Source organism: Gobio gobio (assembly GCF_949357685.1).
Source record: "Gobio gobio genome assembly, chromosome: 13".
Lineage (NCBI taxonomy): Eukaryota > Metazoa > Chordata > Actinopteri > Cypriniformes > Gobionidae > Gobio > Gobio gobio.
This window is the reverse complement of record NC_137106.1, coordinates 38258129-38280329: the sequence shown is the minus strand read 5'-3', so window position 1 is coordinate 38280329 and position 22201 is coordinate 38258129. Positions and strand designations below refer to the sequence as shown.

The 22201-nt window shown below is 42.6% G+C and overlaps 2 protein-coding genes across 2 annotated transcripts in view; one reads left to right on the top strand and one right to left on the bottom strand.

The window, feature by feature from the left end:
• Positions 1-11089, top strand: part of tonsl (tonsoku-like, DNA repair protein) — a gene marked incomplete at its 5' end in the record, with an annotated part of 36169 nt that extends 25080 nt beyond the window's left edge. Inside the window, 7 exons of the mRNA XM_079833349.1 lie at positions 280-358; positions 460-767; positions 2991-3162; positions 4544-4719; positions 6219-6292; positions 6434-6567; positions 10542-11089. Of these exons, the coding sequence (XP_079689475.1) occupies positions 280-358; positions 460-767; positions 2991-3162; positions 4544-4719; positions 6219-6292; positions 6434-6567; positions 10542-10744 (1146 nt within the window). The 3' untranslated portion in view covers positions 10745-11089. The remainder of the gene's footprint in view (positions 1-279; positions 359-459; positions 768-2990; positions 3163-4543; positions 4720-6218; positions 6293-6433; positions 6568-10541) is intronic.
• LOC307136377 (uncharacterized protein) lies at positions 10894-14635 on the bottom strand. The gene is made up of 4 exons (XM_079833350.1): positions 14440-14635; positions 14200-14264; positions 12064-12159; positions 10894-11962 (listed from the first exon to the last, which is right to left on the bottom strand). The coding sequence occupies exons 1-4, from the start codon at positions 14477-14479 to the stop codon at positions 11798-11800; spliced, it is 366 nt and encodes a 121-aa protein (XP_079689476.1). The 5' UTR covers positions 14480-14635; the 3' UTR covers positions 10894-11797.
• Positions 14636-22201: the final 7566 nt, after the last annotated feature.

Genomic DNA, 22201 nt, shown 5'->3' with positions numbered 1-22201 from the left:
TGTTAGATAAAAAGTTGCAATTCCTTTTTTTGTTTTGTTTTTGTATTCCATGACAGAAACATGCTTCAATACTAAAAGCATGATTATGTAGTCTAGTAATTTAAATATAAAAAAAGGTACTTCATCTTCATCAAAAGAATCAGAAATGTCTCAGTAATGCATTATATTATAAGTCTTCTGAATCCATACAGTAGTTATGTGTGGTAAACAGACTAAAAGCCTGTTAATTTTCACAGAAAACCTTTCTTTTTCATATTTGGGTCAATTTACCTGCTGCAGGTTATTGCTGAGGTGTGTTCATGGGATCTTCCTCCTCTCCCTGAGCGCTACAGGAAAGCCTGTCAGAGTCTGGGAGTTGGTGAGTGACAGTTTTCTCAAACTTCTTTTCAGTCACAAAGAAGTCCGGAATCTTTATTACAAAACATGCATGTCTCATATTTTTCCTGTTATGTGTTTCAGAGGAGAACCGGCGTGTGTCCCGGCTGTGTGAGGTGCAGGACAGCAGCTCCTGTGTGAACGTCTGTGGACTCAGTTTACCTCCAGCGTCTCTGACTCCTCTCCTCCGAGCGCTGAAGCTGCAGGCCAGCCTCACGGAGCTGCGCATCACTGCCAACCGTCTGAACAACGACCTCCTTCCAGACATGATGTCCGCTGCTGCCACTATGCCCAGACTCAGGATTTTAGACATATCAGCCAATCAGATCACTGGAGAGGGTCTCAAAAAAGCATCGGACACATTGGAAACCAAGAGTCAAGCTGCTTTCCCTGTAAATATACTTTCATTCATTCAGTAATATAAGATCTATTATTAAGCTGCATTCACACTGCCAGTGGCTTTGTTGATGTATGTCGCCACCGGCTGGCGAAGAGGTCGCTGGTTGCCTAGTAGTTAGGGATGCACCGATGTATCGGCCGCCGATATTTATTGACCGATTTTTGATCAATTTACAACCATCGGCTATATCATGAGAGGCCGATGGTTTATTAATGAACTGCGTGAAGGCACTGAGCTGTGTAATGTCTGCTGCATAATCCAAAAAAATCAAAAAGCATCTCTTTTTTGGGGGGATTATTACAGTTCAGACAACATATACTTACATGTTTATCCCTTTTAGTAGTGTTTTATGTAACTTCAAAGGGTTTCCTCTAAAATTACACCAAAATGTTGTATTTAGACCACTGTATGTGGGTATGGGAAGCTTTTCAATTTGGATAGGCCAAATCCAGGCGGAAATGGTCCCAGAGTAATTTAGTGTAAATAGGTTACTTTGTGTAAAACAAATGCCAAAGTGATGCATGTCTCCAGAAAGTAGAGACTCTAAGCTTTCAAATGGTACCACATATGAGGTCGGAGCTCCTCCAGAGACATTTTAAATGTAAAGTATATACTTGATGATGTAATTCCGGACCGGCAGAGTTTAAGTGTTTAACTATATCATGATATAAATCATATGGGGGAAAAAGGGGGCATTTTTGCCTTGATATTTTAAAATTTAGGGGCATTTTAACTGTATTTTATAGGCTTCATCACACAGTGAGCTGTTGCTCTGCTTCATGTTAGTCACCAATTAACTATATGGAATATAAGATGACCTACGTAAGTGTGGGGTGGGTGGGTTAGCTTAAAATGCAAAATTTGAACACTTTATTTTCCATAACTAATTAATTAAATTCACGTGTTAAATCAACAGCCCTGTATACAATATATTCATTCATTATCCATTTTTTTTTAAAATTAATATTATATATTATTGTATTCACTGATAAACTGCACTTTGACATCCTACATAGGGCTTAATTTATAATGTGGTGAGTGGAGTGTTTTCACACACCCTATGTGTTGATGCACTGACGTGTTGGAGGGGGTGAGTGACTCGCATAGTTTAGTCACCGGTCCTGCTATTCAAAGAGAACAATACGTTTATGGTGGGACATCTTCAAATAGCTTTTATCCATTTGTCATGACGCAATTTTGCACATAATGTATGATCCATGATCCTGGGAAACCTTGAGTATCAGGGTTAGGGATGGCACTAGCTCAATTCCCAGGGAAATGCCTAGATTTCAAAAGTGTTATTTCCAGGCCTGGTAAAATCATGTAAAATAACGAAATCATGAAAAAAAACCTTTCTGTATTTGAATTTTATAGTCAGTCGAGGAAAGGTGTTTCTGTGGAGAAATAAAAAGAATTGTGTGATCTTTATACAATTTAAGTAATCTAAGTCCTTAAGGCAAGTCACCTTTATTTGTATAGAACCTTATGCAATACAGATAGTTTCAAAGCAGCTTCACAGTAGTAAACCGGAAAATGCCAATGCAAACTTCATCAAATAGGCTATAAGACATGTATCAAATAACTGTGTCCCTCTTGTCTGGATGTGGTCAGGAGTTTTGCTACTATCTACTGTGGGGTTGAAAAGAAATTACTTGCTTCCCCTTTTTTGGTTTTGCGGTTTAGTGTGGGAAGTGTTTATGGTGACGCCTAAAAGAACAGAGATGTGAAATTCACACTTAGTGTGTTTTATACTGACCGATTACAGAGAACTTGTTGATCATTCCCTTATTTCAAGATATTGTAACACCTTTTTCAATAATCCACTTTAGACATTCTATTAACTATAAGTAACTTTGCAACTACACGTCAACTAGCAGTCATTAGAGTATTAGTAGACTCAGACTGTCTGCTTAATATCTGCTAACACTTCATTTTGATGCTCCCCAACAGACATTCTACTGACTAGGAGTAACTTTACAACTACTTGTCAACTTATTCTACTAACCCTAACCCAATGAGAGTTAGTGGACATGTAGTTGCAAAGTAACTTATAGTTAGTAGAATGTCTAAAGTGGACCATCAAAATAAAGTGTAAACCATTGAGGTATTGATACATGCATTGATGAATAGTTTTGGTTTTTCATAATTTTCTTCTCTTTATTTGTTTATTTTATATTTATTTATCTCCTCTTCTATTCACGTTTTGTCTCTGTAGTGTCTAGAGGAGTTGAATTTAAGCATGAATCCTCTGGGTGATGGCTGGACACAAGCACTAGCAAGTCTTCTGTCTGCTTGTCCCCTGCTCTCCACTCTGTCCCTGCAAGCCTGCGGTCTCTCTGCACGTTTCCTCCAGCAACACCGTCTCCTATTAGCCAATGCCATGGCCAGTAAGTGCACTGTCAGTCAGATACAGTGGGGAGAACAAGTATTTGATACACTGCCGATTTTGCAGGTTTTCCTACTTACAAAGCATGTAGAAGTCTGTAATTTTTATCATAGGTATTCTTCAACTGAGAGAGATGGAATCTACAACACCAAAAATCCAGAAAATCACATTGTTTGATTTTTGAATAATTAATTAGCATTTTATTGCATGACAGTCAATCTCCCTCGGTCTGGGGCACCATCCAAGATCTCACCTCATGGGGCATCAATGATCATGAGGAAGGTGAGGGATCAGCCCAGAACTACACGGCAGGACCTCGTCAATGACCTGAAGAGAGCTGGGACCACAGTCTCAAAGAAAACCATTAGAAACACATGACGCCGTCATGGATTAAAATCCTGCAGTGCACGCAAGGTCCCCCTGCTCAAGCCAGCACATGTCCAGGCCCGTCTGAAGTTTGCCAATGACCATCTGGATGATCCAGAGGAGGAATGGGAGAAGTTCATGTGGTCTGATGAGACAAAAATAGAGCTTTTTGGTCTAAACTCCACTCGCCGTGTTTGGAGGAAGAAGAAGGATGAGTACAACCCCAAGAACACCATCCCAACCGTGAAGCATGGAGGTGGAAACATCATTCTTTGGAGATGCTTTTCTGCAAAGGGGACAGGACGACTGTACCGTATTGAGGGGAGGATGGATGGGGCCATGTATCGCCAGATCTTGGCCAACAACCTCCTTCCCTCAGTAAGAGCATTGAAGATGGGTCGTGGCTGGGTCTTCCAGCATGACAACAACCCGAAACACACAGCCAGGGCAACTAAGGAGTGGCTCCGTAAGAAGCATCTCAAGGTCCTGGAGTGGCCTAGCCGGTCTCCAGACCTGAACCCAATAGAAAATCTTTGGAGGGAGCTGAAAGCCTGTATTGCCCAGGGACAGCCCTGAAACCTGAAGGATCTGGAGAATGTCTGTGTGGAGGAGTGGGCCAAAATCCCTGCTGCAGTGTGTGCAAACCTGGTCAAGAACTACAGGAAACGTATGATCTCTGTAATTGCAAACAAAGGTTTCTGTTCCAAATATTAAGTTCTGCTTTTCTGATGTATCAAATACTTATGCCATTGCAATAAAATGTAAATTCATTACTTAAAAATCATACAATGTGATTTGTGTTGTAGATTCCGTCGCTCACAGTTGAAGAGTACCTATGATAAAAACTACAGACTTCTACATGCTTTGTAAGTGGTGAAACCTGCAAAATCGGCAGTGTATCAAATACTTGTTCTCCCCACTGAACATCTGATCTGAAGACCTTAGACCTCTGTTTGACAGCCAAACAAAAGCAAATTAGTTTTGTTGTTTCTGTAATGCTATATTGTGCTCTCCAGGCACTGGGAATATGCGGTCGGTGTGCTTCTCCCATAATGCACTGGGCTCCACTGGTTTTGAGCTCGTGTTGAAGACATTACCATTGCAGTGTCTCACGCACCTTCAGCTCTCTGCAGTCTGTAGAAGTCCATCTGACCAGCCTGCCTTGGAGATCCTTACTAAGCTCCTGATACAGGTACACTGACTTATTGTCCAAAGTTTCCACAAATATTAAACGGTTAGTTCACCCAAAAATGAAAATTCTGTCATTAATTACTTACCCATTAATTCATTTCATTAATTCATTAATTACTTCATGTCGTTCGACACCCGTCAGACCTCCGTTCATCTTCGGAACACAAATGAAGATATTTTAGTTGAAATCTAACGGCTCTGAAAGGCCTCCATTGGCACAATGCACGGTACACTCTCAAGACCCTTAAAAGGTACTAAAGACGTCGTTACAAAGTGCATCTCACTACAGTGGTTCTACAATAACTTTATGGAGTGACGAGAATAGTTTTTGTGCGCAAAAAAAACCTAAATAACGACTTATATAGTGATGACGATTTCAAAACACGGCATCATGAAGCTTCGAAGCGTTATGAATCAGTGGGTCGAATCATGATTCGGATCGCGTGTCAAACCGCCAAACTGCTGAAATCACGTGACTTTGGCGATCCAAACTGCTAAATCGACTCACTTCATAACGCTTCGAAGCTTCATGATGCCGTGTTTTGAAATCGTCATCACTATACAAGTCGTTATTTAGGGGTTTTTTTTCGCACAAAAACTAAGTTATTGTAGAACCACTGTAGTGAGATGAACTTTGTAACGACGTCTTTAATACCTTTTAAGGGTCTTGAGAGTGAACCGTGCATTGTGCCAATGGAGGCCTTTCAGAGCCATCAGATTTCAACTAAAATATCTTCATTTGTGTTCCGAAGATGAACGGAGGTCTTGCGGGTGTCGAACGACATGAGGGTAAGTAATTTATGACAGAATTTTCATTTTTGGGTGAACTAACCCTTTAAGCAGCTCTGCCGTTTTTAGCATTGCTAATAACAACCCCTTTACACATACAGTATTTACTGGTAAATTAAGCTGTAATTGCAGTTAGCGATTTCTGGTAAACAGATAACACCCCCCTTAACCCCCCCATCCCCCCCATTCACATACACGCTATGCAACGACTATGGTTGAATCTGCTGTACCTGCCGCCCGAAGTTATGTCAACAATAAGTAAAAGCATTTGTGTTACTATGATAATTCAGGTCGAATGTCTAATTGTTATCTAGCACCTCTACTCCATCGATAGCAAAGTCCGACCCAAAAACAAACACCGTTTTCATGAACAGCTCCCTACATTACACGATAGTCCAAGTAACTGATATATTACAAATGTGACCCAATTAATGGTTATAGCGATCACTAAAAGGGGAACCAGAAGAAAAAACACATATTAGGAGTGTGTTATATAACTTTTCGGACACACTTTGGGAGCTGATGCTTGAAACGGCGCTGGAGGCCGGTTTAGACGTTTCAGGATTATTATAATAATGCAAATGAACAAACTATTGAAGATGACACAAGTATATTGAAGCAAAATGCAGCATATTAGCAACACTACAAAACCAACGTTATTGAAAAATCCATGATTTTTGCACCCAAGTAATATTTGTATTTGGCTTCCAGGGTGACTGTCCACTCACACACTTAAATCTGTCTGGAAATGGCCTTACGGACCACAGCGTCCTCTTGCTCGCTAGGTGAGTCATTCAACTCTTCTATTACTGTACTGAAATGTTAATGCATCCTTTATATCCTTATTTCAGTTTATCATTCAATTATTATTGTAAATAATACATATTTACAACATATTCTAAATAATGATCATTGGTTGTTTTTAGGTGTCTTCCTGTTTGTCCTTCTCTGGTGTCTTTGGACCTGTCTGCCAACCCTTTAGTGACCTCAGCCGGTCTTCAAGGTCTCCTTAATGCCCTCATGGAGGCCCAGCGACCTTTGATCCATCTCAACCTTCAAGGTATCTTCTTTTCCCCAGGTGCTTTTTAGTGATATTCAGGTTTTATTGCCAGCATCCCGTCTGATCAGAGGCATAAATTGTCCTTTTATTCTGTATTTTGCTTTTGGATCTTGCCAGTGGTTTAGTGGTTAAAGATCTGGGCTGATAACATAAAGGTTGTAGATTCAAACCCCAAAACAATGATGTGTACGCGAGTAAGATGGTAACCTCGAAGGGGATTTAAGGGTCCTGTCCTTGTAATCGGTTTACTGCTAAATGTGAAAAGGTGAAGTGTTTGTATATGTACTGCATCATGAAAAAGATGTCAAATTCACTCAGAACGATGACACATTTCTCACACTGTTTCCCATGCATAATTTTTTTGTTATATTGCTGCATCTATTCAGATCATAATCTTGCAGTCTCTCAGGAAATACAGTTCGAGAAACTCATTTACATAAAACTTGTGCTTTGTGTAAACACGTGCTGGATGTGTCACTACCTACCTTAGGGTGTTACTTCAGCGATTTAGCATTAAGCTTTGTATCTGTAGAAACCCGGTAGTATATTCAAATGATCGTCTCCCCCCCCATATCCCCCTGAGATGAGCGATTTAGTATTGTCATTTAATATTGTCATTTTGCATCATCGGAGGCTTTTTTGGCCAGAGGCTAGAGACTACAACCTGTAGTAGGAGCTAGTTCTGCATGTTTTCAACCAGGGGTGGGATCTCACTCACAGAATGTAAAATGAGCACGGCCGTCCGGCAATGTTCCCTCTAAGCTGCGCGTGTGCACGGCCGCGCACTTGTGATGCCGCGGCCGCGCAGAAAGAATAAAATGCCACGCAGACGATAGACACAGACGCGAAATGTGGGGAGAAATCCATTTGATTGTCGTTTAAATGAGGAATAATTGCAGTGCTCTGTTCTACCGCTATAGAGTTAGTATCGCTATCGTGTTAGAACCGGTGGATGCGGTTTACAGGTTTCATATAGTGTTAATTTCGTCAGACGAGACAAGGCTAAATATGTTCGTCAAGGACCATTTTTTCCATGACGAAGACGAGACGATGACTAGACTGCACCAATGTCCAAAAACACTAAGACTAAATTAACATGCATTATTGTTGACGAAAAAGGACGAGACTAAAATGTTTTGCATAAAATAAAAACTAAGATAAAATCTCTCTTCATTTTCGTCTACAATCGTCTCTACTTTTTCATCATGAGATGAATATTAAGCTGTTCAAAATATTCCGAATGAGTTCGCGCTGTTGTTCATGTACAGGTCTCACACTCCTGTTGCTGCCAGCCTGTCATCTCGCTGTAAAAAGTTTAAAATAGTGTTAAAAGGCAAACTTATTTTTCCTTATATGTACAGTAGGCTATATACATATGAATTCATACTGAATCAAGATCGAAATCGATATTTGTTCCCATCGTCTCATAAGCTAATGCTGATTTTAGGCACGCTGTAAATCAACCAGTTAGCTATGGTGTTGTGGCACATACATTATGCAGGTTATATATATATTTTATGTAACTTATTTTGCCACACAAAATATTGAGTTGTCTTCTAGACTAAAGTTACGAGACTTTTAGTCGACTAAAATTTGACAAAAAAAAAAAAGATATGTGGATGACTAAATATGACTAAAACTAACAAGGACATTTGGCACAAGACTAAGACTAAATTAAAAATAGGTGACAAAATTAACACTAGTTTCATTGGAAGACAATGATGTCACGTGTGAGCATGCAGCAGTGAGTCGTGCAGTCCAAATAGCTCAAAATGAGAGGCAACGAGAAACGCAAAGACATGGAATAAAACCTCATCATGTTTTCAAGAAGAGTGGCTTGATTAAGCGGAGGAAGATGATGGACACAGCACGGTAACAAAACAGACATTTACAGCTACACCCACCACAAGTGTAGCATGCAAACTCTAAACACCAAAGTAACACACATCAGTTTAAATAGATGTGGTTTGGGTTTCAGTGATGTTTAGATAACTATAAAAGAGTTGACATGTTCCTTTGAACATATTTAGCTATTAGATCTATTTAATTACGTCAGTTAGTTTTTTTCAAACAAATTGAAGCATTTAAACTGATATAATATACTATCAGTTTAAATATTTCCATTAGTTTTTATATTATATTATAGGCTATTATAATTGTATTATAGTTTTGAATAGAATTGATCTCACAAAGGGATTGTTTAGGGATCCTTGACATTAAAACGTTTGAAAACCCCTGATATAGAAAATCTTGGAAATTCATAAGCAATAAACAAACATTTAATATAGATGGTTTAATGCTGTCTGTCGCCAATAAATGACTACAAAAACACATTAAGAACCATCTCAGTGTAACTGCTTAGTTATTTTCATATATTATATTATATTATATTATATTATATTATATTATATTATATTATATTATATTATATTATATTATATTATATTATATTATATTATATTATATTATATTATATTATATTATATTATATTATATTATAAAGAATTGAACTTTCCTGGGGGGGATTTTAATAGTATTTCTTGGTAAAGAAGACTTACAGTTAACAGCACTGTAAAATGTGCTTTAATCTAGTGCCTTTTGAATTAACTGTTTTTTATTTTATAATAGTTTTTTTTAAAGTTATATCAATGGTTAAATAAAATAGAAATGGCACATTAAAGTTAAAAGTTATAACTGCATGATGAAACCACTTTTTTTGTGTGCGTTTACATACGCTGTACAGGTAAAGAATGTTTTTGCTCAGGTGACCAAAATGTCCGCCCAATAGAGAGAAGTTTTGCTCAGCGAGAAAAGAAATTAGAGGGAACATTGCCGCCCGGGCGTTTGGAGCAAGCGAGTGTTTTCAATGAATTCCTATGAAAGTTAAAGGGTTAGTTCACCCAAAAATGAAAATTCTGTCATTAATTACTTACCCTCATGTCGTTCGACACCCGTAAGACCTCCGTTCATCTTCAGAACACAAATGAAGATATTTTAGTTGAAATCCGATGGCTCAGTAAAGACCTCCATTGGCACAATGCACTTTACACTCTCAAGACCCTTAAAAGGTACTAAAGACGTCGTTACAAAGTCCATCTCACTACAGTGGTTCTAAAGTAACTTTATGAATCGGCGACAATAGTTTTTGTGCGCAAAAAAACCCTAAATAACGACTTATATAGTGATGACGATTTCAAAACAAGGCATCATGAAGCTTCGAAGCGTTATGAATCAGCGAGTCGATTCAGTGGTTTGAATCGCCAAATTTCAGCAGTTTGGCGGTTTGACACGCGATCCGAATCATCATTCGGCTCACTGATTCATAACGCTTCGAAGCTTCATGATGCCGTGTTTTGAAATCGGAATCACTATGTAAGTCGTTATTTAGGGTTTTTTTTATGCGCACAAAAACTATTCTCGCCGATTCATAAAGTTATTTTAGAACCACTGTAGTGAGATGGACTTTGTAACGACGTCTTTAGTACCTTTTTAAGGGTCTTGAGAGTGTAAAGTGCCATTGTGTCAATGGAGGCCTTTCAGAGCCATCAGATTTCAACTAAAATATCTTCATTTGTGTTCCGAAGATGAACGGAGGTCTGATGGGTGTCGAACGACATGAGGGTAAGTAATTAATGACAGAATTTTCATTTTTGGGTGAACTAACCCTTTAAGCTTCCATTGGCATGAACTGAAAACGCGTCAGACCTGACACGCACCGTGAATGAATGAATGACAATGCGGCCGTGATTGAATGCCGTTAGCACCAATTCGAGGGCGGGTTGCTTGAATTGTGGGTTCATGAAAACTCAACAATGAAACGGTACAATGACAAACTCCCTTAAATAGGCGCATTTCGCTTTTTGAAACCAAATCTTCCGCGATCATCCGGTCTGTCATCTCCTCACTCTCTGATGCTTTATTGTGTACTTTACAGTATGTGTACTTTAACATTTAAAGTTTGTTCTTCATGACAGGCTGTCAGGTGTCAGGACCTCTGGGTGATATTTGTTTGGACAGTCTGTCTGATCACATCCGAGACCTGCGTTTGTGCTCCCAGAGTCTGAATAAGCTGGACCAGGAGGCACTGCAGCAGAGCTGGAGACGGAGATCGGAACATGTGCATGTCTTGTCTCGCAACTCCAAATGCATGCTGAGCGTCACTGCAGCCTCGCAATAAACGATTTTAGGCTGTAGCCTTACTATAAATATAACCTCTGCTAGTATTGTTTCTGTTGCAAGTACAAAGTCAACTATTAATGGGTGAATGTTTGAAAACATTCGTCTGTAAATATTCTCTAATTGTAGCATGTATGAAGTCATTATGTATTTTTTTATTGTAATTATTTGTATGGACACGTATGTTTGTTTATACTTGTGACTCAAACCCATTTTATTCCATTTAGTCTTCCTGCAAATTGTCTTTATTTGTGAAATTCAAGAAATTATGAGTTTAAAATGGGCGTGAGATATCAATGTATGTGGTGTGGTGCTGATGGACCAATAAAATACTATTTCAAGCATGCAACAAGTATTTCCAAAAATTGCCACAAAACACAAATGCTTTTCACACATTTATTTTCCACTCGATTGCTGTGGTGTAAAGCCGGGTGTATTTGACCAAATGTGCAAAAATAACCTGCGTATGCAAAACCACAATAATCACACCATTAACTCTAGTGCACTCTGCAGAATGATCAACTTTTCCAGTTAAAGCAAACACTTGGAAGCAAACAAAAATTACTTATTGCATTTCTTAAATTTATCAGCGAAAATATGAATTTTAAACTTTGAATCTTAAAGGCCATTAAAGGGATAGTTCAATGGAAAAAATGAAAATCTGTCATTGAATTATTCACCATCATGTTGTTCCAAACCCATATAAGACTTCTGAGAGCTTTCTGTCCCTCCATTGAAAGTCTGTTCACCCAAAACTGTCAACTTTCATAATGAGATGGTAAAAGAAAACCACATGAATTGAGCAGTATAATCCAAGTCTTCAGAAGAGACACCATCTCTTTATATGATGAACAGATTAAATATTGTCTTTTTTTCCTCATATGAACATAGTCAAATATGATAAACTGAAGCTCAAGCATGCCTGACTTTCAATGGAGGGACAGAAATCTCTCAGATTTGTGGACAAAAGTTTTACAGGTTTGGAACTAAATGAGTGTAGGTAATTGATAACTGAATTTTCAGTTTAAGATGAATTAACCCCTTTTCTCCATGCCTATTTCTTGCAAATACTAATGTTGGTACAGATGGTTGTGGCGTCGTCAGTAGTTGAAAGTTCTTCGACCAGAGTATCTGAATACCGGCTCACAAACTTCTTACACAGTGACTTTAGGAACCCGATCTCATCACAGACCAACGACAGCTTCTTTTTAATGTCATCCTGTAGGAAAGTGACAAACATACTTTTAGCCACTAGTCTTTAAATAGTCTATAATACTGCATTTGAATCATTTGTGTATTAAATCGTATACTTGGACCAACCGGAGTTGCGCCATTAGAGAGCTTTTTTTTCAACTTTCTCATGGCCCACTTGCAAGCCCAGCACATTCCAGGGAGTTGTTCGGTTTGTATATCACCCTAACAAGACAGCATACTGGATTTTAGAGTCAGTAGTTTCAATATGACTTAGAACATAGCAGTTCAAATCTAACATGACTAGCTGTTTCAAAACAATCTTGCAAACACTTTTGGAGTTTCATTGGTAACACTTTATTTCGATGGTCCACTTTTGACATTCTACTATCTGTAAGTAACTTTGCAACTACACGTCAACTAGCAGTCATTCGAGTATTAGTAGACTGTCTGCTTAATATATGCTAACACTTCATTGTGATGCTCCACCTACAATTTACTGACTAGAATAACTCTGAAACTACGTCAACTTATTCCAGTAACCCAAACCACCTAACCCTAACAGTCTGCTGTGGTCTACTAATACATGTAGTTGACATGTAGTTGCAAAGTACCTTATAGTTATTTGAATGTCTAAATTGGACCATCAAAATGGTGTAACCATTTAATTACAGTATATGGCAAAGACCTCATTTATCTTGATCACTGTCTTTGCCATATACTGAAATGAAATGAAATGTATACATATACACACAAATATATATATACACCGTTCAGGCATAACATTATGACAGGTAAGGTGAATAACACTGATTATCTCTTCATCACGGCACCTGTGGGTGAAATATTTGGCAGCAAGTGAACAGTTTGTCCTCAAAGTTGATGTGTTAGAAGCAGGAAAAATGGGCAAGCGTAAGGATTTGAGCAAGTTTGACAAGGGCCAAATTGTGGTGTCTAGACGACTGGGTCAGAGCATCTCCAAAACTGCAGCTCTTGTGGGGTGTTCCTGGTCTGCTGTGGTCAGTATCTATCAAAAGTGCTCCAAGGAAGGAACAGTGGTGAACCGGCAACAGGGTCATGGGCGGCCAAGGCTCATTGATGCATGTGGAGAGTGAAGGCTGGCTCGTGTGGTCTGACCAGACAGACGAGCTACTGTAAGCTCAAATTGCTTAAGAGATGAATGCTGGTTATGATAGAAAGGTGTCAGAATACACAGTGCATCACAGTTTGATGCGTATGGGACTGCATAGCTGCAGACCAGTCAGGGTGCTCATGCTGACCCCTGTCCACTGCCGAAAGCACCAACAGTGGGCACGTGAATATCAGAACTGGACAGCAATGGAAGAAGGTGGCCTGGTCTGATGAATCACGTTTTCTTTTACATCATGTGGATGGCCGGGTGTGTGTGCGTTGCTCACCTGGGGAACACATGGCACCAGGATGCACTATGGGAAGAAGGCAAGCCGGTGGAGGCAGTGTGATGCTTTGGGCATTGCTCTGCTGGGAAACCTTGGGTCCTGCCATCCATGTGGATGTTACTTTGACACGTACCACCTACCTAAGCATTGTTGCAGACCATGTACACCCTTTCATGGTAACGGTATTCCCTGGTGGCTGTGGTCTCTTTCAGCAGATAATGCGCCCGGCCATAAAGCAAAAATGGTTCAGGAATGGTTTGAGGAGCACAACAACGAGTTTGAGATCCAATCGAGCATCTGCGGGATGTGCGGAACAAACAAGTCAGATCCATGGAGGCCCCACCTCGCAACTTACAGGACTTAAAGGATCTGCTGCTAACATCTTGGTGCCAGATACACCACAGCACACCTTCAGGGGTCTAGTGGAGTCCATGCCTCAAAGGGTCGGGGCTGTTTTGGCAGCAAAAGGGGGACCAACACAATATTAGGAAGCTGGTCATAATGTTATGCCTGATCACAGTGTGTATATATATATATATTAACATAGCGCTTGATTGGCCATTTTGTTGTTGCAAAATCTACCATCATCATAAATAGATCATGTAGTTTTCCTGTTTTAATATAATTTGTGAATTTTGATGAAATGTGTAAAATAATACGTTTTTGCTATTATAACATTTAATCTGCCATTGAAAATGTGGAAAATGTTTTTTAATGCGGGGAAATAACTAAAAAGGTCTTAAAAGGTTAAGGAAATATCTATGAATATACATTTTTGCCCACTGTGCTACTGTACAACTGAACACAAAATGGTAAACCATGATAAACAATGTTGTGGACTACTCACAGAGCTTTCTTCAATTTCATTTCCATTAGACTCTTCTTTGTGCTTTTCCCAGTGAAGAGCACAAACTGTGAGGAAAAATGCATGATAAATTGAACACATACTTAACCAAAAACACATGTGGGCACTTAAAATACTGTTAAACAGTGATATCATTATAACTGTATGAACATAAGCTGTTTTTTTTTTTCAGCAAGGCACACAAAAGAAAGATAAATATTTTTAAATCTGTGCTGATTTTACCTGAGGATATCAGCAGGGTGACCAGGATGAATCGCAGCATCTTGTTTGGCTAAAGTCTGGACTCAATGAAACTCTCCAATGGTGTGCTGCAGATCTTTGGTGTCACTCTGTTTAACACACCTCTTTGTTCAACCAGAAACCACAGACATTGCAAAGAGAGACCAGTAACACCCTTGACATGCTCAAGATGTACAATAACACTTTTTTTCATCTTGTATGTTGTAGTGACTATGAGTCAGGTAAAATAATAACTCAACGGGGAATTGAATTAAAGTGAAAGAGACTCGAATGATACTATAATTTATAAGTAATTCAGAATTAATGTTTACACCTTAACTTATTCGTCCGCCGATATGTAAGAACTTAAAGGGGGCTCTGTTAAAGGGAAACATGTATATTTAGCTCAAATGAATGAATTAATGAATTCATAGGGAATTTTGAGAGTCTATTTTACAGCCGAGCAAATGGCTCTTCCAGCGTTCATTTGAACGGGCCGTAAATATCAACTCTGCAGCGGACATTAATATCCGAACAATAGTGAAACAGTATTTAACAGCCAGGTAACTTAGATCGGCAGTTCAAGACATTAAATTGATAAGCACATAACACAAGAACAGTTCCCTTTCGAGAGGATATGAAGCAAAAACTTTATTCTATAAAGTGTATGTAAAACGCAGTGCCGCTGCACAGCCGATAGACCAGCGCGAGCTGCGTGCTGATTGGCTGTGCAGTGGGAACTGCATGAACCTATGGCGAGGCGGCAGAAAGAGCGAACCAATAGGGGTCGCTAGAATTCCCGCCGAACAAGGTCTCTAGAATTAGCATATCCAAGGCTATAAAAGACCGTGTTTTGCCATAGGAAATTATTTCATCTCCTTCAGCGATACCTTCGTTGACCTCCGGAATAGAAGCCCCGCCGTCGAACAGCACTCAGCGGAATTTCTCTGCAGCCCTGAGGACGTCGGATTCCCGCTCGGTCTCCGCCTTTGGCACCTGCCATTCCAGCTGCGCCATCCGGCGATACATCCTTTATTTCTGTCTGTGTTATTTGTGTGTGTTGCCGCTGCAACCCACCTCAAAAAGAGCGCGAGCGTTGTTACAAATGCCTCGCTTTTCCTGCTCCTCGTGCCGAGCACCTCTCCTCGGCGGGGACCATCATCTGTGTGGCATGCCTCTGACGCGAACATGCTGAGACTGCACTCAACCAGGGCGGCTGCCCCGAGTGCGACGAGATGGCTCTGCAGACCCTTCGGGCTCGCCTCACCAGCTTCAATGTCTCCGCCCCGACCGCGCTCCTCGGACCACGCAAAAAGAAGCGTCGCGACCAGAGGCCACCTGAGCGTTCGAGCGACTGCACGCTGAGTACTTCTCCACGTGCCTCACTCTCGCCGGTGAAGTTCACCCAGGAGGAACAGCACCCCTCACCTGCAGTGGCCTGTTCTGTCTCTTTCGGTGGACCAGTAGGTGATGAAGAAGAGGGGGAGGACAGCCTTTCACTGGCTGCATCTGGCAGCGAGTGGTCAGACTCTGTCTCGGAGCCCGCTTCGACGCAGACTGCCACTAACGCTAGAGCCAGCTTTGACACGGAGATGATCCGAGTGCTCACTAAGGCCGTGGAGGACCTCGGGCTCGAGTGGTCCCACCCAGCTGAAGCACCACGGAGTAGGCTGGACGAGTGGTATCTCCAAAGTCGTTGCCTTTCCTCTCCTCAAAAGCCCGCCCCCTTCTTCCCGGAGGTTCACGACGAGATGACGAAGGCTTGAAAAGCCCCCTACTCGTCGCGTGCTAAGTCCGCGTTTTCCTCTGCGCTCTCCTCTGTTGACGGCGCTAAGGAAAAAGGATACGAGGGTTTCCCTCCCCTCGAAGAAGCGGTCGCTGACCGTTCTGGAGCGCCACTTGTGGCTGAACCTCACCGACATGAAGGACGTGGACAAAGCCTCCTTTCTGGATGCTCCCATTACCTCCTCCGGTTTGTTCGGTCCGGCGGTTGTTGGCTTCGCCGAGCGTTTCACTGAGGCTCAGAAACCGTCGCAAGCCTTGAAGCACCTTCTGCCCAAACGCTCCAGCTCTTCCTCTGGCTGCCGCAAAGCGCCGCCCCCTCAACCCGCTAACACGGCGCCGCCGTCTTCTCGGCCACGCTCGGGATCCAGGAATCGCCAGCGCTCACGCTCTGCAAGCCGCGGCAGACAGCCTGAGTCCCGGGGACCTTGACCCAAAGCTGCGTCGAGACCCGAGCCACCGAAGCCGTCCTAGCCGTAAGGGAGAAAAGAAGGTGGCCAGGTCCCGCTTCGGCTGGACCCCCACCACACTCTCTCAGTCTCACAGTTCCCTGCAACCAGGTGACTGCCGACTCAGTTTTCGCAGCCAACGAGCCCATTATCAAAAGCGCTCGCCTGCACACAAACGCCGTTCTCACGGCGACCCAAATAAATCTCAAAAAGAGCTTTTTCTATGTAGACAATGTGCCCACTGTACAGTCAGCACCCCTACACTCAAGCACCCCCCACACAGCTCACACGCTGTCCTGTGCCAAAAATGTAATGCGCAATGTTATCCAGAGGCGGTATTCCCCCCGGGGTGTGGTCTCTTCACCTGCAAACCATTCAGTTGATATGGAGCACCTTCGGCGAAGCGAAAGTAGACCTTTTCGCCTCAGAAGACAATGCTCACTGCCCAATATTTTTCTCCAAACGCAGAGATGCACTGGCCCATGTCTGGCCCAGTCTCCCTCTGTATGCTTTTCCTCCGATCGCGATGTTGCCGCAGGCCATCAAAAAGATCAGGGAAACCAATTCCACAGTGCTCTTAATACCCCCGTTGTGGAAGAATCAAATATGGGTCTCCGAACTGACTCTCATGTCAGACACAGTCCCATGGCCGATTCCGCTGAGGAAAGACCTCCTCACGCAGGCGAAGGGGAAAATTTGGCATCCCCACCCCGAACTGTGGGCTCTCCATGTTTGGCCCATCAACCAATACCCATGAACCTTTCTGAAAGAGTTCTAAATACTATTTCTGAAGCTAGAGCACCCACAACCAGGCGGCTCTATGCACTGAAATGGTCGGTATTCTCTCACTGGTGTACAGCACGAAACCTTGACGCACGCTCGTGCGAGGTGGCAGAAGTGCTCGCCTTCCTTCAAGAGCTAATGGACGCGGGTCGTTCCCCCTCCACGCTCAAAGTGTACGTTGCCGCCATAGCAGATTATCACGCTCAGGTCGCGGGACAATCACTGGGGAAAAGCGAACTTATAGTACGCTTTCTTAAAGGGGCCAGAAGGCTGAACCCGACTCGCCCCCCCTCAGTCCCCATATGGGACCTTGCCACAGTGTTAGAAGCTATGAAGGGCTCTACCTTTGAACCGCTTCAGTCTGTGAGCCTAATGCACCTCTCACTGAAAACTGCTTTTCTGCTGGCACTTGCCTCAGTCAAGCGAGTGGGCGATTTACACGCACTCTCCGCGAGTGCTTCCTGTCTTGAGTTTGGGCCTAACGACTCCAGGGTCGTCCTCAAACCTAGACATGGTTATGTTCCTAAAGTGCTTTCTACTCCCTTTAGGGCACAGGTCATTTCTCTTTTGGCCCTGCCCGCGTCGCAAGACGAAAAGGAAGCGAATTTGCTCTGCCCAGTCAGAACGCTGAGACTGTATATAGAGCGCTCCGCCCCTTTCAGGCAATCGGAACAGCTCTTTGTGTGCTTTGGTGGCCGCACTAAAGGCTATGCTGTCACGAAGCAGAGACTGTCACACTGGATAGTGGACGCCATCTCTATGGCTTATAAGTCTAAAGACCTAACTTGCCCTATAGGCATTAAAGCCCATTCTACTAGAGGCATAGACCTCGTCATGGGCATGGTCACGTGGCATACCGCTAGAAGATATCTGTGCGGCGGCAGGCTGGGCCTCTCCGTCCACTTTTATCAGATTTTATAAACTGGAAGTCCCCGCTTTACAAGCTGGGATTATCTCCATTTAATAGGTATTGCCTATCGTTATTGTCTAGACCCGATGCGTCTGGTCTCCCTGTTATTCATACATGATAAGTTCTCACAAGCATGTTGGAGCTTTCATAACATGTGTTACACTATATATCTATAAGGCCCGACTATGTCCGGTCATAATTCTATATCATATGGCCGATTCTATCCGGCCTATATACTCTTTATGTCCTCTCAAGAGACCCACTTTGTTGGTCTCCTGTGACTCACTGTTACCCATCTTACGTGCCTCAGGCCATTGGGTCAGTTAAGCACGCACGGCGTTTTAAATTGGGTTCCCATACGCAATACGAGAGACCTCTCGAAAAGGAACGTACTCGGTTACTCACGTAACCTTGGTTCCCTGAGAGAGGGAACGAGTATTGCGTAACGCGCCGTGCTTGTGCTTCTCAGGGTATCGCTTCAGTCGATTTTTAACCTGATTTCCTATGGCAAAACACGGTCTTTTATAGCCTTAGATATGCTAATTCTAGAGACCTTGTTCGGCGGGAATTCTAGCAACCCCTATTGGTTTGCTCTCTCTGCCGCCTCGCCATAGGTTCATGCAGTTCCCACTGCACAGCCAATCAGCGCGCAGCTCGCGCTGGTCTATCGGCTGTGCAGTGGCACTGCGTTTTACATAGACACTTTATAGAATAAAGTTTTTGCTTCATATTCTCGAGAAAAGGAGTTTTTCCCATACGCAATACTCGTTCCCTCTCTCAGGTAACCGAGGTTACGTGAGTAACCGAGTACGTTATCTTTGAATACAAACGGAACTTTATTGATTACTCTAACACATCAAACTAATATCTAACATAAACACACGCACTCGCACATTCACACGTTGCAGAAAGGAAGAAGGTGAGGAAAGAATAAGTTCTAAGAGAGGGAAATTATGAAATCCTAAGCAATATATGCATTTATGACACATGACCTGAAGTGATCAGTGATCAGTAATTTAACCTCCTATCGTTTCTTAGGCAGGGTTATTACATTTGATCTAATGCACCAGTTCAGCTCGGAATCAAGAGGCATTACTTGCGTTTGTGTCTCGAGTGTCGTCTGACAAGGGGGTTCCCTTTTTCCTGGCTGGACAAGGGGTTTTCCCGGGTCTTTGATTCGCTGAAGGTCTGGTCGTGTCTTGGATCGTCTTGGGAAGCCAATCACGTGGCGTGTTGGTGGCTGGATGAAAGTCTTGTGGGCGTTGTTTGAAGTTGAAGCGCGCTTTTGGAGACTCGTTGTTGAGAAACTTTTGCGGCGAACTTAACAGAACCCGAGACTTAACGGAAAGAAAATAAACTTTTAGTAAAAGAAAGGAAAGTGAGAGAAGGGCAGATGGCCTGAATTAAATCGTTGTTTAACCCATTTTCTCTGATCTTGGTCTGCCACGATCGTCAGATCGTCTCCTGGGAGCTCTCCGTTCAGAACTCAACTCTGGTCAAACTGCTAGGACTTAGCTCATCTCTGAACTGCGAACAGGCCGCGAACCAGCTCGAACCGAACTCATTGTGACGTGAACTGGAACCGAACCAAACTGAACTGACTTGAACAGAACTAAAACTGAACTGGAACTGAACTGAATTGGATATTTCGTTCGTGTTCTGAGATTAAACTCAAATATTTGCCCATCCCCTGGATGGGTTCTGGCCAATTAGGCTTCAGGGGTGACTGTCTCCACCCCTCCCATAAAATCGGGTCATCTATAGTAATTTAGTTTCCTGCTCTTAAGCAGGGAGTAAATTTAGACCTAATTTCTTACTATAAGGACATGATCAATTCTATAAAGATTTCATTCAGCTCATCTGTTGGATTATATCCATACGAACACAACAATATCAAACACAGTGCCTTTTCATCCGCTCATTCAATAGTTACATAATTGCATGAATTGGGAGTAAAATGCATGCATAATAGTCACGTGTATCAGTTGTAAACACACTAACAAGCTATGTCGAAGGCTATTTGAATGAAAGTCCAATAATCAGTGATTTGATGCACTCCATATGTAACAGTTTCTGGAAGTTTGCTGGGAGTTTGAGCTGTGTCACGTGGAGTTAATTTACTGGTCATTGCAAAGACAGAGATCTGGTTTGTTTCTTTGTCTTGTGATCACAACGAGTCCTCTGTCCTCTTTGTGTAAGTTTTGGTCACAAGTCTATAGGAAATCGAGTAATTATTAACTACAACTGGTAGCTCCGGGCAGAATCGAGCCTCCATCTCTCTCGTGATCGATGGTCGATTTCCTGGGGTCTGGAGCTGAATTGGGCTTTGTGAAGGGGATGTTCCTTTGATTGAATAATTTGGAAGATTCATTCATCTATATGTTTGCGCCCATAATTGCTACAGTGTGATACTCATGTATCATGAATTAAATTACTTTGATTATACATACTATATCTAAATATCACAGTAATTTACTGCCAGCTATTTACAAGTAACTTACTCTAAAAATATTAACTGGCAAATACTGTCAAGTATCTTACTGCAGCCTAGAAGCCCAACCACGTAACTAAAACAAAACAGAAAATTCCAAATAGTGTATTTTTGTTTACAGTTGTAGTGTCTTAACTAAAAAAAAACAGTCATTTCCGATTGTTTTACTGTAAACTAGAAACTTGAATTAAGTTCATGTAGGCTACCAGTAAACTATTTACAGATTCTGCTGTTAAAATAAAAAAAGTGACTGCATCTTAATATTATTGACCCATTTTTAAGATTCAACAATAACTGCAGAAAGACAACATATTTATTTTTGTTGAACAGTCCATCCATCTATCCATCATCTTCCGCTTATCCGGGGCCAGGTCGCGGGGGCAACAGTCTAAGCAGAGATGCCCAGACTTCCCTCTCCCTAGCCACTTCCTCCAGCTCTTCCGGGGCAACCCAGAGGCGTTCCCAGGCCAGCCGGGAGACATAATCCCTCCAGCGTGTCCTAGGTCTTCCCCAGGGCCTCCTCCCGGTGGGACGTGCCTGGAACACCTCCCTGGGAAGGCGTCCAGGAGGCATCCGAAATAGATGCCCGAGCCACCTCAGCTGGCTCCTCTCGATGTGGAGGAGCAACAGCTCTACTCTGAGCTCCTCCCGAGTGACCGAGCTTCTGACCCTATCTCTAAGGGAGTGCCCAGCCACCCTACGGAGAAAGCTCATTTCGGCCACCTGTATCCGGGATCTTGTCCTTTCGGTCATGATCCACAGCTCATGACCATAGGTGAGAGTAGGAACGTAGTTGACCGGTAAATCGAGAGCTTTGCCTTCCTCTCCTTGAACTGTCACCTTATCGTGGTGGAGAGGTTTGAGTACCCGAATGATCCTGGGAGCTATGTTGTCTGGGGCTATATGGCCCTGGTAGGGTCTCCCAAGACAAACAGGTCCTTGGTGACAGGCCAGACTAAGAACAGTTCAAAAACCCTTTATGACTACAATTACATCAAGGACCGAGACATCGCCCGGCATGGCACAGCCCAAGCCAGGCACGGGGTTGGGGCTCGTATGCGAGAGCCTGGTGGCCGGGCCTCCCCCCATGGGGCCCGGCCGGGCTCAGCCCGAAGGAGTGACATGGGGCCGCCCTCCTGTGGGCTCACCACCTGCAGGAGGGAGCGTAAAGGGCCGGTGCATAGTGGATCGGGTGACAGCCCCTGACGACCCGATCTCTGGACACGGAATTTGGCTTGTTGAACAGTAACAAGCATAAATACTTTTATTGTGCTAAATGGGTGAGCGTACCATCAGTGTGGGGATAGGAGATACACTTCATGTGACATGCCTCCAAGGTGAGGAGAAGTT

Bases quoted from the DNA above. Each gene is read 5' to 3' on its own strand.
- LOC307136377 (XM_079833350.1), bottom strand. From the start codon at position 14,479: ATGCTGCGATTCATCCTGGTCACCCTGCTGATATCCTCAG. The intron at 14,265-14,439 runs GTAAAATCAGCA...TTTTCCTCACAG, and splicing joins CACCCTGCTGATATCCTCAG to TTTGTGCTCTTCACTGGGAA. The intron at 12,160-14,199 runs GTGAGTAGTCCA...CTGTCTTGTTAG, and splicing joins ATGAAATTGAAGAAAGCTCT to GGTGATATACAAACCGAACA.